This window comes from Polypterus senegalus, chromosome 14 (genome assembly GCF_016835505.1).
Source record: "Polypterus senegalus isolate Bchr_013 chromosome 14, ASM1683550v1, whole genome shotgun sequence".
Classification (NCBI taxonomy): domain Eukaryota; kingdom Metazoa; phylum Chordata; class Cladistia; order Polypteriformes; family Polypteridae; genus Polypterus; species Polypterus senegalus.
Genome location: NC_053167.1, coordinates 109,888,890 through 109,902,678, shown reverse-complemented (window position 1 = coordinate 109,902,678; position 13,789 = coordinate 109,888,890). Strand labels below are relative to the sequence as shown.

The window sequence follows — 13,789 nt, the reverse complement described above, 5'->3', positions numbered from 1 at the left end:
TATTTAGTAGATGCACCTTTGACAGCCATGACATCCTTGAGTCTGTGTGCACAATTCTCTCTCCATCAGCTTTGCATATCTGGACTTTGCCATTTTTCCCCAGTCTCCTTTGCAGGACTGTTCAAGCTCTGTGAGGTTGCATTGTGATCAGGAATGAACAGCCTTTGTCAAGTCCAGTCAAAAATTCTCGACTGAATTGAGATCTGGATTCTGACTCTGCCTCTCTAGGACATTAACATTGTTGTTTTTAAGCCATTCCTGTGTAGCTTTGGCTTAATGCTTGAGGTCATTGTCTTACTAGAAAGCAAATAATTTCCCAAGGTGGAGTTTTTTTGCAGACTGAATCAGGTTTTCCCCCAGGATTTCTCAATATTTTGCTGCATTCATTTTCCACTCTATCCTCACAAGCCTTCCAGGGCCAGCTGCACGGCCATCCCCACAGTATGATACTGCCAGCACCATGCTTCATGGAGTGAAAGTGTGTCTTAGAGAATGTGCAGTGTTTGGTCTGTGTCAAATATAGTGTTTAACTTGGGCGTCAAAAAGTCAATATCAGACCATGCAACTTTTTTCTGGCTGACTTCAGAGACTCTCATATACTTTCTGGCAAACTAAGATACCATGTGTGTTTTTTCTTTTTCACTCTCCCAAAAAGCTGATACTGTTGAAGCAGCTGGGCACCAACTATTGTCTGCACAGTCTCTCCTGTCTTAGCCACTATAGCTTGTAACTACTTCAGAGTTCACATAGGTCTCTGCATGGCCACCTTCACTTCTTCTTGCATGAACTCTCAGTTTTGGTGTACAGCCTGCTCCAGGCAGATTTCCAGCTGTGCCAATACTCTTCATGATTGTTTTAACAGGACTCCAAGGAACATTTGGTGACTTGGATATTTTCTTGTCTCCATCCTCCGACTTGTGTTTTTAGTGGAGTTGCTTGTAGTGGTCTTTTGTCTTTATTGTGTAGCTTAGGCCACCATTCTGACTCTCCACAAGCTGGACCTTCCAGATAAGGTGCATTTTTACCACAGTCGAGACCCACTTGACAACGTGCAGGTGATCTCCATTGAACTGATTCTGTGACTTCTTAAACCAATTGGCTGCACCCGTGATGATTGTATTTCATGCTTTTGATTGATTTGACCACTTTGCAGAGAACTGTCTATACTTTGATATTAAACAGTCTCTTTTTGTTAATCAATGTCAAAAAAGCCAAATTAAATCTACAGTGATTCGATGTTATAACAATAAAATTAAAACTTCCAAGGTGATGATTACTATTTGTAGGCACTGCTTATTATAACCTAATGTGTCATGTTGCAGAAATAATTAGTGCAGTCATCAATTCTTTATCATAAAGCTAAAACCCTGGATTCTTCTTCAGCATCTTTGTGGAGTGTGCTTGATCTCCCTGTGGGCTTCTCTTTGGGTTGTTTTTTCCTCTGATGTACCAATAGACTTGTGCAGTTAAGTTAATTTGTCCTACGTGAGTTTGGCTGTGCATATGAGAGGACCATGCTATGGACTTGTATCCCTTTCAGGGTTGTTAGCCACCCTGTGCCCAGGGCTGACAGAATAGACTGTGATCCTTCCACCCATGACCATGAATTGAACTTATTTGAGAATGTTACATTACAATTCTTTATAAAGACAATGAAGCTCCATCCATCCTTCCATCCATTAAACTTTCATAATTCAGATACTGTCTTTTCTTCCACATGTTGGATAGTATAAAGGAGTAATTTAGATTCTCATTTTTTTTGATGCCTAGATAGATCAACAGATGGATAATGAAAAGCACATAAGGCAGCGGCATGGTAGCGCTGCTGCCTCACAGTAAGGAGAGCTGAAGGAGAGCTGGGTTCACTTCCCGGGTCCTCCCTGTGTGGAGTTTGCATGTTCTCCCCGTGTCTGCATGGGTTTCCTCTGGGTGCTCTAGTTTCCACTTACAGTCCAAAGACATGCAGGTTAGGTGCATTGGCAATCCTAAATTGTCGTGTGCGTGTGCCCTGTGGTGGGCTGGCGCCCTTCCCGGGGTTTGTTCCTGCCTTGCACCCTGTGCTTTCTGGGCTTGGCTCCATTAGACTCCCCGTGACCCTGTGTTAGGATAGAGTGGTTTTGGAAAATGACTGACTGAAAGGCACATAGATACTTCATTGAGTTTTTGATTTTAAATAGTGTCAGTAATTTTTCTTTATTATTATTTTCTCCTTTCAGTGTTTTTGATTTAATATACATTGTTATATTCACTAATTCATAACTGTGCAGACTTACTGTTTTCCATCTGAGTAATTGAAGTTGTGTGTTGCTAGAGCTGCCTTTTTAATCACTGTGCCCATGGTCTAATGATTGAAACGAGAATTTCATAGTCTCTTCAAAAAGTTTCAGTTTTCATTATTCATGAGAGCTTCATTTGCCAAAGAGAATTTGATTAAATTAAGTGCCTTAGCAGTGCCCGGGATTAAACCATTTTGCAGAGAATACTGCCATCTACTGCTAAATGCAATCGCTAATTCTAATGATACCCATTTTATCTGTAGCTGCAGGACTGAAACTATGTGGTATTGAGGGAGTCATTAATGCTTCAAGTGTAGGATCAAGCATTCCATAATGTGTCACATTGAACTTTAAGTAACATGCATAATGGCTGTTTCCACCAAACTTACAAGTGAGGATGAAAGCATTTCTACACTTATGCAGTATTTCTCCATTCTCAAGAAACAATGTCATAATTGCTTTCATACTTTTAAAGGAATAAATAACTGCAGTCTTTTATATGAAGTAAAATGAAGTCAACATGGACTGATGCCTTGTCCAGGGCATTTTCATGCCTTTTGCCTTTTACTCAGTACTGAGAGGATACGTGGTCTTTAAAATGATTGAGTGAATTCAATATGACTAATAGCTGAAAATCAGGCTCAGTAAATGGGTGGATGGTGTGGTATATTTTATCAGTGTTGATAAAGTTTTGTTTGTATATGGTGTCTGAACTGTCAGTCTTACTACCCTATCATTTAAGCCAGGAATCCACGTCTGCCCTTGCTAGGCTGTAGTGGCTGCTGCTTTTTCTTTCAGCTAAGCTTTTATCAGAGGCTTAGTCTACCATCTAATTATTTTTTGCCCTGAAATTAGCATGTGCACATAAAAGCAACATATTTTGCCTAGCTTGTCTAAAATACCTGTCTATGTTTTATTTTAATTCACATGTTGGTTTTCTGCTTCTTCAGTATACTTCATTGTTTCTGCTTAAATACCATAGTTCCTTACGATGCAGTGTCTTTCATCTGTGGTGACACAGGTACAAGTGAAATGACCCGCTCCTATGACAAGGTTGTTGGCTGAATGCCTTTTTAGAGCTGTCTCAATGTGATTAATCGGTCATTACTAGCATCTTGACCAAGTATGATTCCTGCCTTGTTCCCAATGCAACCAGAACAGGCTTCAGCTTCCTGTAGGCCTGAATTAGGTTTGTTAGTTTTAGGAAAATCGATAGATGAATACATTAATTAATCATTTCTGAATGTATTTATTTACTTAAAGAGTTTTTTTTAAAGTCAATTTCCTCTTGGGGATAAATAAGTTATCTCTATCTATCTATCTATCTATCTATCTATCTATCTATCTATCTATCTATCTATCTATCTATCTATCTATCTATCAAGGTCAGGTCAGGTTGGTGAGCATGCACTGGTACAGTGTGTTGTTGTACCCACCACACGATGAAACATACCCAGGACATAACCCTCGCAGAAAAAAAAAAGAGTGATAAAAAAAACATATTTAGGGCACAAGATACTAATAACATTAGCGCGGTTGTAACTGAAAGTAGGTTGATGAAGCTTCTTGTCATTTTATATTAAATTTGGTTTAAAAAAAAAAAAGAAGGCTGTCAAATGTGGTTATTCATCAGCATTCCATTTTCTCTTACTTTGTAAAGATGTGTACAGTTGTCATGACAGCTTCCACATAGGGTCCTATTGACAGTGCCTTTTGATTTCTTAGATAGATATGGTTTTACAACTAAGAAGCTTACCATGGAGCACATCCTGGCACTGAGGTTTCTCATGGAGCTCAAATGTGAATATTGCCAGAGTTTCTTTGCAGCCTTTGTCGATTTTCATAAATTGTTCGACTTAGTTGATCGAGCCGCCCTGTGGGACATTCAGAAACTTTGCCGGATCCCCCCATAGTTGCTGGATATCATGGCCAGCCTGTACACCGGTGCTGTGAGTGCTGTGCAGAGTGGAGAGAGAATCTCTGCATTTTTCCCTGTTGATTTTGGGGTTTGTCGGGGGTGTGTTCTTGTTCCTACCCTGTTCAGTGCTTGCATTGACTGGGTGTTGGGCATGCTTGGGCGGTCCAGTGGTTGTTGGGCATGATTTTTATTATCATTCTCTTTTCTCAACCAACATTCAACTCCCACTTCACTCTCCATAGTCTTCAAGATGCCATTTTCAGATCCAGTGGCAATACTCTTTCAATTACTGAACTCCTTTAGGTTCAAGATTGCTGAGGAGCTGGAGCCTTCTCTATCAGCATTGGGCAAGTGGTGGGAAATAACACCAAAATGAGGCACCATTCTATTACAGAGCACTTTTCCATACTCTTTCACAGCTATTGATACTTGGTCGGATTAGAGTTGGAAATGTACAGGAAGCTGGTAGCAAGTTAGGACACCTCACAAGCTCTCCTAAACCCTGATGAAATTAAGTCCGTCATGTCTGGTCTCCTACGTTGATATCCTGTGATAAGTACGAGCCTGAATGTGCAAAGCAGAGCTAGAGAACCCTGTGCACACAGACTCAAGGCTGTTACGGATGCCAAAAGTGAACACTAATACTTATATAATAAAATATTTTATGTTTTATAGTTGTAGTTAATTTTTAGAACAATTTGTGGGGATATCTTTTTCATTGAAGTCTTTTTTTCTGTTGATCAGTGTCAAAAAAAGCCAGATAAAATCCACTGGGACTCAATATTGTATAATAAAATAAAAACAGTGAAAACTTCCAAGGGAGTGAATACTTTTCATATGCACTGTAAATATGATCTGTGTCAGATATGTTGAAAAATGTGAATTGGCTCTAGTTGATGCCTACATTTTCTTTGCCATGTTAAATCTGAACCAGCCATTTAATGTGCTGTATGTTTTGAATATTACATGTTTCATTAAGTACAGTGAAAGAAGAAAACTATTGATGTAATATTGATGTAATACACTTTGTGCAGTTTTTTTAGATTTCAAATATTTGCCTATAATTTTCTCAACTCAGATACAATAAGTAACTATGTTCAGTTTGATTCAGGAAGCTCTAATGAAGCTGAACATAGCTTGCTTTTTATAGTTAGTGTGTACACTCACCTGCTTTAAGAAACAGTGGAATTGGCATGTTAGGTAATTTGTGATTCTGAACTGGCTGTGTGTGAGTGTATGCACAGATGGATCCAGTGATGGACTGGTGTCTTGTCCTGGGTTACACCCTGCTTTGTGACTGTCTCCAAGCCAATCATTGGTCACCCTGCCTCTCCTTCTCACTCCCTTTACTCTCTTTCACTGGTTGAAACTTCTCTCTGGCCTCTCCTGTCACCCTAAGAGTTGCTTATGTAATCACTTAGCATGTGGTGTAGGGCACTTTGTACTCATAACCTAACCCCCAAAATCTTCTGTGGTTGAAACAAAGGCAATTATGTGCAAAAGCAGCTTAATAGTTACGAACAGAGAGAACATGTACAAAGATTTACTGTTCGTGCAAGTGGTTTGTCCAAAGCTGGCAAAGCGTACAAAACATATTGGTCATGTAAACAATGACAACTAATATACTGTGCAAAGAAATCTACTGATCTTAAGAAGAAGAAAGAAGGCCAGAATTAATTTTACTATGCTATGTTAAGTTAACTGTCGCCATTTAATGTATTTATGTGCCATTTGGTCTTTTACTGACTGTTGAGAGAAGTTCACTGTATACTTTTTCTAGGTAGACCTTATATTCCATATAATTTAATCAACTGTCCAATAGATATTTAGGTTCAGTTTGATTTGGGAAGTACTGGACTTGTTCCCAAAGAAGTTTCATATTGCTGTGAAACTGTCCTGTCAAAGTCACAGCAGTATCGGTACTAGGGTTGTAGGGGAAGGTTTCTCAAAACCATTTAAGCTGTAAAATAAGGGAAAAGTAGTGTAAATGCTTCACTTATTATTTTATATGAATCTCTTAGCAGCGAGATATATAAATAAATCAAAGTTGATTTCAAGTTTTTCCTTGTATTTCAGGTCATTGAGACCCTGTCCCGCCTGTCTCAAACAGTCATTGCCCAGCATGCAGGAGTAAGGTAAGAACAAAGCAATAATTCTTTTATAACTTTACACATTTTTTGAATAAAAGTGAAATCATATTTTTCTTCATGCTTTGGCCGTGTCTGTGCCAATAAACTGTCTTGAAACAGATATTAAGGATTTTTATTCTTTTTTCAAATATTTTATAGTGGCAATGCATACTTTTCTAGATTATGTTAGTCACAAAAAAGAGATTCTGTGGGGAGGGTAGAGGCAGTGGTGACCTAACAGAGGGTAGAGGCAGTGGTGACCTAACAATGATACTAATGCATGTCAGTGTTAATCTAGCAGCATTAGGAAAGAGACAGGAACCAAATCTGAATAAAGAGTTAGACTAATGCAGGACAAACTCAAACATGCAGACTCTACATAGACTGTGACTAGGCTTGGATTCCAACCCGCTCTCTTGGAGCCATGTGACTAATCACCGCCCTGCCCCAGTGTCCTCATTGTTTTAAATTTATTGCCATGTGTACGTAGTTGAGTGGCACTCATACCTGCATGTCCCCACAGAAATGCAATACCATCAGAATGACACAAACGCATAAAAGAAGAGCATACATAGAAAGGCAGTTGTATAGTATATACAATTATGTACAATATTATAAGTAAGATGATGTACAGTATTTACTATTATGACTGGCTGATCATTGATAAAACTGATAAAATATGCATGACCCGTGGACCTGGACTGTCTTTTATAGACAATCCAGAATATTTACAAATACATTAATTCACTATAGTGAATGTTGTGCCAAGATAGATAGTTAAGGAGATACCCTATATGTAGATAAGCCTGAAAATCAGTAGAATTGTAATGGTGATGGTCAGACTGTAGGGCTTTTGTTTGTTTTTTTTTAGAAATTAAATTGGTGCTACATAAGGCAAAACCTAAAATAATGCTGTTAATCTTATGAATCCGTAATATTGTTCACAAATAGATCTTAGAAAGAGTGTGATGTGATTTTCTCTTACTCAGAAATGTGTACACATAAAAATGAAGCTTAGGCTAGCGACCATGTCCATCACTGACTCCCAATATAATGCTGAGGTGGTCACTTAAAATGTTAGTGCTCCAAATCTCTTGTCCTCTTGTGATTTCTGAGTTGCTTTGGACATGAGACGCAACTTCTGCGTGGCATCAGATCTCAGCCCAGACTCTTTTCCTGTGTAGCCCCTGGCTGATGGAATAATGTGTTTAAGAAGCATTTGAAGGCTCTCTTGGTTGGTGAAGTTCAGTCTAACTGATATTAACTGTTAAGTTTTTCTATCCTAGGAATTGTACCTCACTGTAGCACTTGTTCCCTTTCAGTCCCCCAGACTATTGCTTATTTGATTATGTTGACCTCTTCTATAAGTTGCTTTGGATAAAAGCAACTGCTAACAAATAAATGCAATAATGTAAATAAAGCTATATATATATAGAGAGAGAGAAAAATTTGTTTTGGAACGATACCTTTTACAATATTTTTGTGCGCAGAGTATACATTACACATAGTAATTTGTAACTTGTTTGTAAATGAAGTAAATTGATTCAGCAGTTTTTGCTTTTGAAGCTTATTAAATCAGAAAATATTCATATATCAAAAGCAGTATTTTTTGTTATTGGCCTATCTTTTAATAATACTACTTGAATGAAACCTTTATCTATGGTTTTATATAACGTTATATAAGTTGCAGTTGTTTGTAGACTCCCCAGCCCCCTCAGTCAGAAGATATTCAGGTAAGTGACTCACTTAGTGTCATGCAGTGAGGCCGGTCAAGGTGGGAACTGAACCACTAGCCTTGTGGTTAAATTGCAAATGTTTTAGTCGCTACACCTCACTACCTCATACTTTTCAAATGTAACACTTCTGTGTTGTCTTATTGTAGCGTTTGGTTCTTACATCTGTTATATTCTTTGATTGAATTTTCATAATATAAATTGAAATGTATTAATTTCAATCATAAATTTTTAATTACAATTTAAAAAATTGTATACTTTTTAATTGTTTGAAAAGACAAAGCAATGAAAATCCCATTGTTAACCAAAAATGACTCGGAGCATGGTCAGAGCAAGTCAAGAATGTAGTGCATGATGAATAGTGGCTAATCCTAACTTAGAATGTGGAAAAGTCAGAACAAGTGCTACAGAAAAAAAAACTATTTAACATTGTAGTAACACTAAAATGTGTTTCTTTTCTGTATAAATCTAGGTGAGCTCTTACTATGATCATTAACCTTTCTATAGTCATCACTTTCATCATTTTTAGTGCTATTTTATCTTAAATCTTTGTAAAATGAGGTCAGGCTGCACTCTTTTATTCAGCCGAGTATATAAACAGATAGAAATGGACGCCATCGTTCCTGAAATAATGCCACTCTGTAACTATCTTTGTTGTGCTTGTAAGGTGAATGCAGCTTGACAGAATCATTCACAGCCCAGGAAGTACATTTTCAAGCAGTAAGCTGCAGTCAGTGTCATTTTTATTGTTGTTTTAAAAAAAGAATTTTTGGCATAAGTGTAGGTACTTTTCATCTTCCACTTGCAGTAGATTTGCAAGATTTACTGTACTTATACTTTGGAAACAACATATAAAATATGAATGTCTTTTCAATTAACATTATGTGTGAAGATGCCAAACATGACAATGCTGTCTGGTTTTGTATAAAGTACAACGTTTTCATCTGTTTTCCTTTTTTAGGCCTTTTCCCTCAGAAGAAATTGTAGAAGATGAAGATGTTTACAAAGGCCTGGATGAATTAATTGAGTATGTCCTTCAGTCACTTGCCAGCTCATCTTTATTTGTTCTTCTGATCTCATGCAACTTATACTATACTTACAGTTAGTGATGTGTCTAAATGTCCCATATTCTCCAATTTTTAGGCTGTATAGTACATTGTTATGTTTACAGTTCTGCAGCACACTGACATTACCTAGTATTACAAAAAAGATTTACATTAAATTCACAAGATTAGCCTAATGAGCCACAAGAAATGTTGGAGGAACTAATGGGCCCCCATTTAATGCCAGTTGGAAAAGCAGAACATTCAAAATAAAGAGCACTTGTGGGTGCTAATAAAGCAAAAAACTAAAGAGCTCCAGAGTGTTCCAAGAATGGCTTTATATCATTGGTTCCTGGAAGTGGTGGGACTTATTCAGGGGGGATGGGAAGTGGGGTCACTCAATATCTGATTGACGTCTCTTTGAACCGTGGAAAGAAAAGAAGCAGCATCAGAAAGAGCGCCCTGTCTTGTCCCGGTAGTTGTGTTGTTTACCTGTTTAGAACCCTGAGGATGCCTCCTAATTTGGCAAACGTAACAAAGTGTATACCATTTTTACATTTATTTACATTATACCAATAACATAAATCAGAATCTTTTATCAGTTTCTCAACCATTTTGACTATCCACATACTGTTAATATCCCATACCAATTCAAGTCAGTGGTCAATATCAGAGTCATTTTATTTCACAGGGAAGTACTAAACTGTCATCTGATCATCACTTTGCTGCCCAGGTAACTGAAACAGTCAAACTATCAGCTAGACAGCACCAGAAAACCTGAAAGGTGTCTTGGTGGTGCCTAACAGATGAATCTGTTCAGGATGAGTTCGGCTTTTATCTTAGGATAAACTTCCATTTCACATTAAGGCAGGGTTATGGACATTATCATAGACCTCAGTAGTAAAAGCTACTGAAAGTATATGTGCCCAAAAGGTGGTTGGTGGCAATTTTCAAGGTATTGATTTCCTTGTAATAATTGATTTTGCCAAGCTGTACTAGCAGGCCAAGCAGGTGACAGCTGCAGAAGTTAAAGAATCAAAAGCCTGTGGTAGGAGGCTATGTAGAATGACATGACATGTCAGCATCAGAGAGGTTCTGGCATACCACTAAATACATCTCGGAGGATAAACTAGAAATTACAGAAATTGCTCTCAGTAAGGGTGAAGAAATGTGGTGAATAGCTTCTAGTGCGGCTAGTTCCATTTCTATGTTGTGTGCCTCTCCCTAAAAATGGGACAACTTTATATTGAGGATAAAAGAGCAAGGTGTCTTTTGAGGCTGAAAGTTAAAATGTTATGTCACACTGCTGTACTTCTTAAAATGTCTACACTGATCCCTGTTCTAATACAGAAGCTCATTTTATATTTTACTTGTTGAGTAATCTGCATTTTAGCATCTTTATTATGGTGAATTACTGCTAGTGTCCTTTGAGCAATAATGAAAGCACATAATCTTTGAATGTTGATGCATAACAGGAACCACCGCCTAACCATATACAGTACTGAAAGCTGCATGTGGTACTAGTCATTTTGCTTGAAATAAAAAGCTACTTTACTTAAGACTTCTTACTTTTAACTGCTTATTATATACAGTTTGACCAGGTATGATACAATGTACATTTAGATATTTGTTTATTTTGAGATTAGATGAAAAAATAGATGAATCAATTAGATGAAATTTAAGTTTCTTCTGCACAAGTGACATTAGAAGAGTTCATTTGTGCTGCACAATAAAAACTTTACAGGATGTTTAACACATTTCTTGTATCAAGAGCTGAGGTGAAAGTTCCATTTTTGGTTGAGGGACAGATCTTCAATGTCCTTAAAATGAGTGCCTCCAGTTTTATGTATTAACCAAAGAAGCGCATTGATACATGATTGATCAGACTGTGATGTGTGAACCTGGACAAGTCTCAGAGACCAGCAACTTGGGTTTGTTGTGCTGTGTGCCATGTGTGATTTAAGGGACCACTTCTGGCACTGACTTTGACTAGACTGTGTAACCATTACAACAAATTTTTATCTTTTAATCTTCAGGTTACAAAAACATTTAAAACATATAGTAAATTTAGAAGTGACTAGTAGACATAAAACGAGTAGATTATTTTTATGGGTTCCTGAATACCTCTAGACATTACCATAATGTTGTGTGCTTTGGACCATACACAGTTACCAACATTTAAGAAAGCAAGAATAATTGTGATGAAGACAGGCTATTCACCTGGTCTGTTTTCACCTAACCTCTGCAGAATATTTAAATTATCCAGATCCCAGAGTAGCACTCTCTCCCATTTTAATCTTTTACAGTGAAAATGGAGTCGAGGATGAGGAAGATCTTTATGACTGTGTGTATGGAGAAGATGAAGGTGGAGAGGTGTACGAAGACCTTATGAAGACTGAAGCTACGCCTCCCCCTGTATGCATATTTCATTTACATTCATTGTCACAAATTAAGTTTTGCCCTTTAACCCTTGATTTCATTAAAGTAAAAATAAAAATAGCTTTCCTGAATTGTTATGTGATAGATTTCAATTTGAATTCAGTCGTATTTTTTATTTTTGGTGTAGTATTCACTGAAAAAGTGACGACCATGATTCTTTACTCTAGTAATTGTGTTTAACATTTATGAAAGAATTATATTTTTTACTCCGGCTTTTTTAAATTTATTTTACTCTGAATACAAAATAAATATTTAAATGCCGGTGTCTTTAATTCAATTCAGTTTATTATCATTATACAAGAGTGAGACATATTAAAAACATAAAAATTGTGGTAGAAATTGTGAACATCGTATCATTGTCATGTAAGTTGTTGTTTCAGGGACACTGTAGAATGGCTGACCCTGTGTTCTGATTTCCAAAAGGTCACGGGAAAAGACCGTTTCCCCTCGGGATTAATAAAGTATATCAAATCAAAAAAATCAGAATCAAAACATTGTTAAAAATAACATTAAGAGTGTCCAGCAGATGGAAGCATCATATAGATTAGCTACATTGTGTCTTAGTAGCAGTATAAAGATGGCAGCCCCAGTAGAAACATGCACCAAAGACAAGCAAGTGGAGCAAATGAAGGTTCAGCATGATGATGCCTGTCTGTCACTCCAGCTAGTGTACGAAGGGAGTGGGAATTTCCAAAACGATGAAAGTTCTGTGACAGACTTTCTTTAATCAACTCAGGCACACTGTTTGTAGAATTTGTATGCATCATGACATAAAATCGGCAAGTGAAGGTGAATGACATAGCAACACTTCTGTATATCAGCACATCACCACTGGTACGATATCTTTGCTGCAATAAATTAATGGAAAAAATTAAGGTTTTTATTTGGTTCACCCTCAGGTATTTCAGTAGTATGATCAGTATTTGTTGCTAACATTTCTTAGCTGCTAAGTTTTTGAAAACATATCAGCTTGGTGCGATCTGTCAGGCCTTTGCACAATAAGTATTTTATTCTCTTTTGCATAACCATATAATAATTTTTATGTTATACCGTATATATATGTGTATATATATTTTCAACAGTTGTTATACTTTTATTTCTGTTGAAGCAGAAACAAGTGGAAACCGATGTTCGGAGCTGCTGCTTACTTGAAATCAAACAGACTGAAGAAAAATACACAGAGACACTGGAGTCAATAGAGAGAGTAAGAAATTAATAATAAGAATTATGCTTAAGTGTTTGCCATTTTCTCATATAACCATAGTTTTTAAGTACTAGGTGCCATCACCTCCTAATTATTTCCAAGGCTTTCCGTCATTTCTCTTGACACATTTTACAAAGATAATGTTGTAGAGGGGCTTATTTATATCAGTTAATTTTGTCATGTTTATTTATTAAAATGCTTCAAAGGTCAACTCATCTCAGTGGTTGGTGTTAAAGGATTATTTTGGACCTTGTAATGTTGCATTATAGAAAGTCATATTGGAAGCAATACACATGCTCTGAATGATCTTTTAAAATAAGTCAAAGTTTACTTCCTGAACTTTTCTCTTTTCACAGTATTTTATGACACCACTTAGAAAATTTTTGACATCACAAGAGATTGACAGAGTATTTATTAACATTTCGGTAAGCTATCTATCTATCTATCTATCTATCTATCTATCTATCTATCTATCTATCTATCTATCTATCTAATATTTTACAATGAGAGAAATGTGTTGTATTTTCATTTGAATGTACTGTTGTCTAAAGTTTAGAGTAGTAAAAAATGAAAAAAGGAATTACAAAGGGATTACAAATGGGCCTTCCTCAGGGAACAACTAATAGATTACAAGTTACAGATGTTCTGCAACAATTAAAGTAAATTAAGCCTTGCAAGTTGAAGTGCACAATTTGCACAGGTGTCCTGACTTCTGTTGAATACTTAAAAACCCTCTGTTTTAAAGTAGAGTTAAATTGGGACAGGCAGTTTTAATACATCCTCTGAAGTACTACTTGGACAATATTCCAGTGATAATGGAAAGAAAACAACAAATAACAAATGAAATGAGCATTATAGCCCTTTGCAATCTGGGCCCTTCTTTTAAAGAAATTGCAAAACAAAAAATCAAAATGTCAGTGAGTACAGTGGAGTCCTATGTAATCCATAGGCAACTGAAAATTGGAAGAAACTCTAATAGGAAGAGATTTGACAGACCCAAAGTCTCAACCCAATCAGAAGTTTCTGAGAGCCAACCAGCTTTCGTGA

The 13,789-nt window shown here is 36.8% G+C and overlaps 1 protein-coding gene across 2 annotated transcripts in view; it reads left to right on the top strand.

Annotated features, from left to right (window-relative positions):
* The window catches only part of LOC120514212 (guanine nucleotide exchange factor VAV3), a 307,554-nt gene that overhangs the window by 175,391 nt on the left and 118,374 nt on the right, over nt 1-13,789 (top strand). Inside the window, exons 3-7 of one of the 2 annotated variants that reach the window (XM_039734454.1) lie at nt 6,271-6,329; nt 9,018-9,083; nt 11,406-11,514; nt 12,650-12,742; nt 13,099-13,167. In XM_039734454.1, the coding sequence (XP_039590388.1) occupies nt 6,271-6,329; nt 9,018-9,083; nt 11,406-11,514; nt 12,650-12,742; nt 13,099-13,167 (396 nt within the window). Of the gene's footprint in view, nt 1-6,270; nt 6,330-9,017; nt 9,084-11,405; nt 11,515-12,646; nt 12,743-13,098; nt 13,168-13,789 lie in introns of both variants that reach the window. The other variant, XM_039734453.1, reaches the window with a different exon arrangement.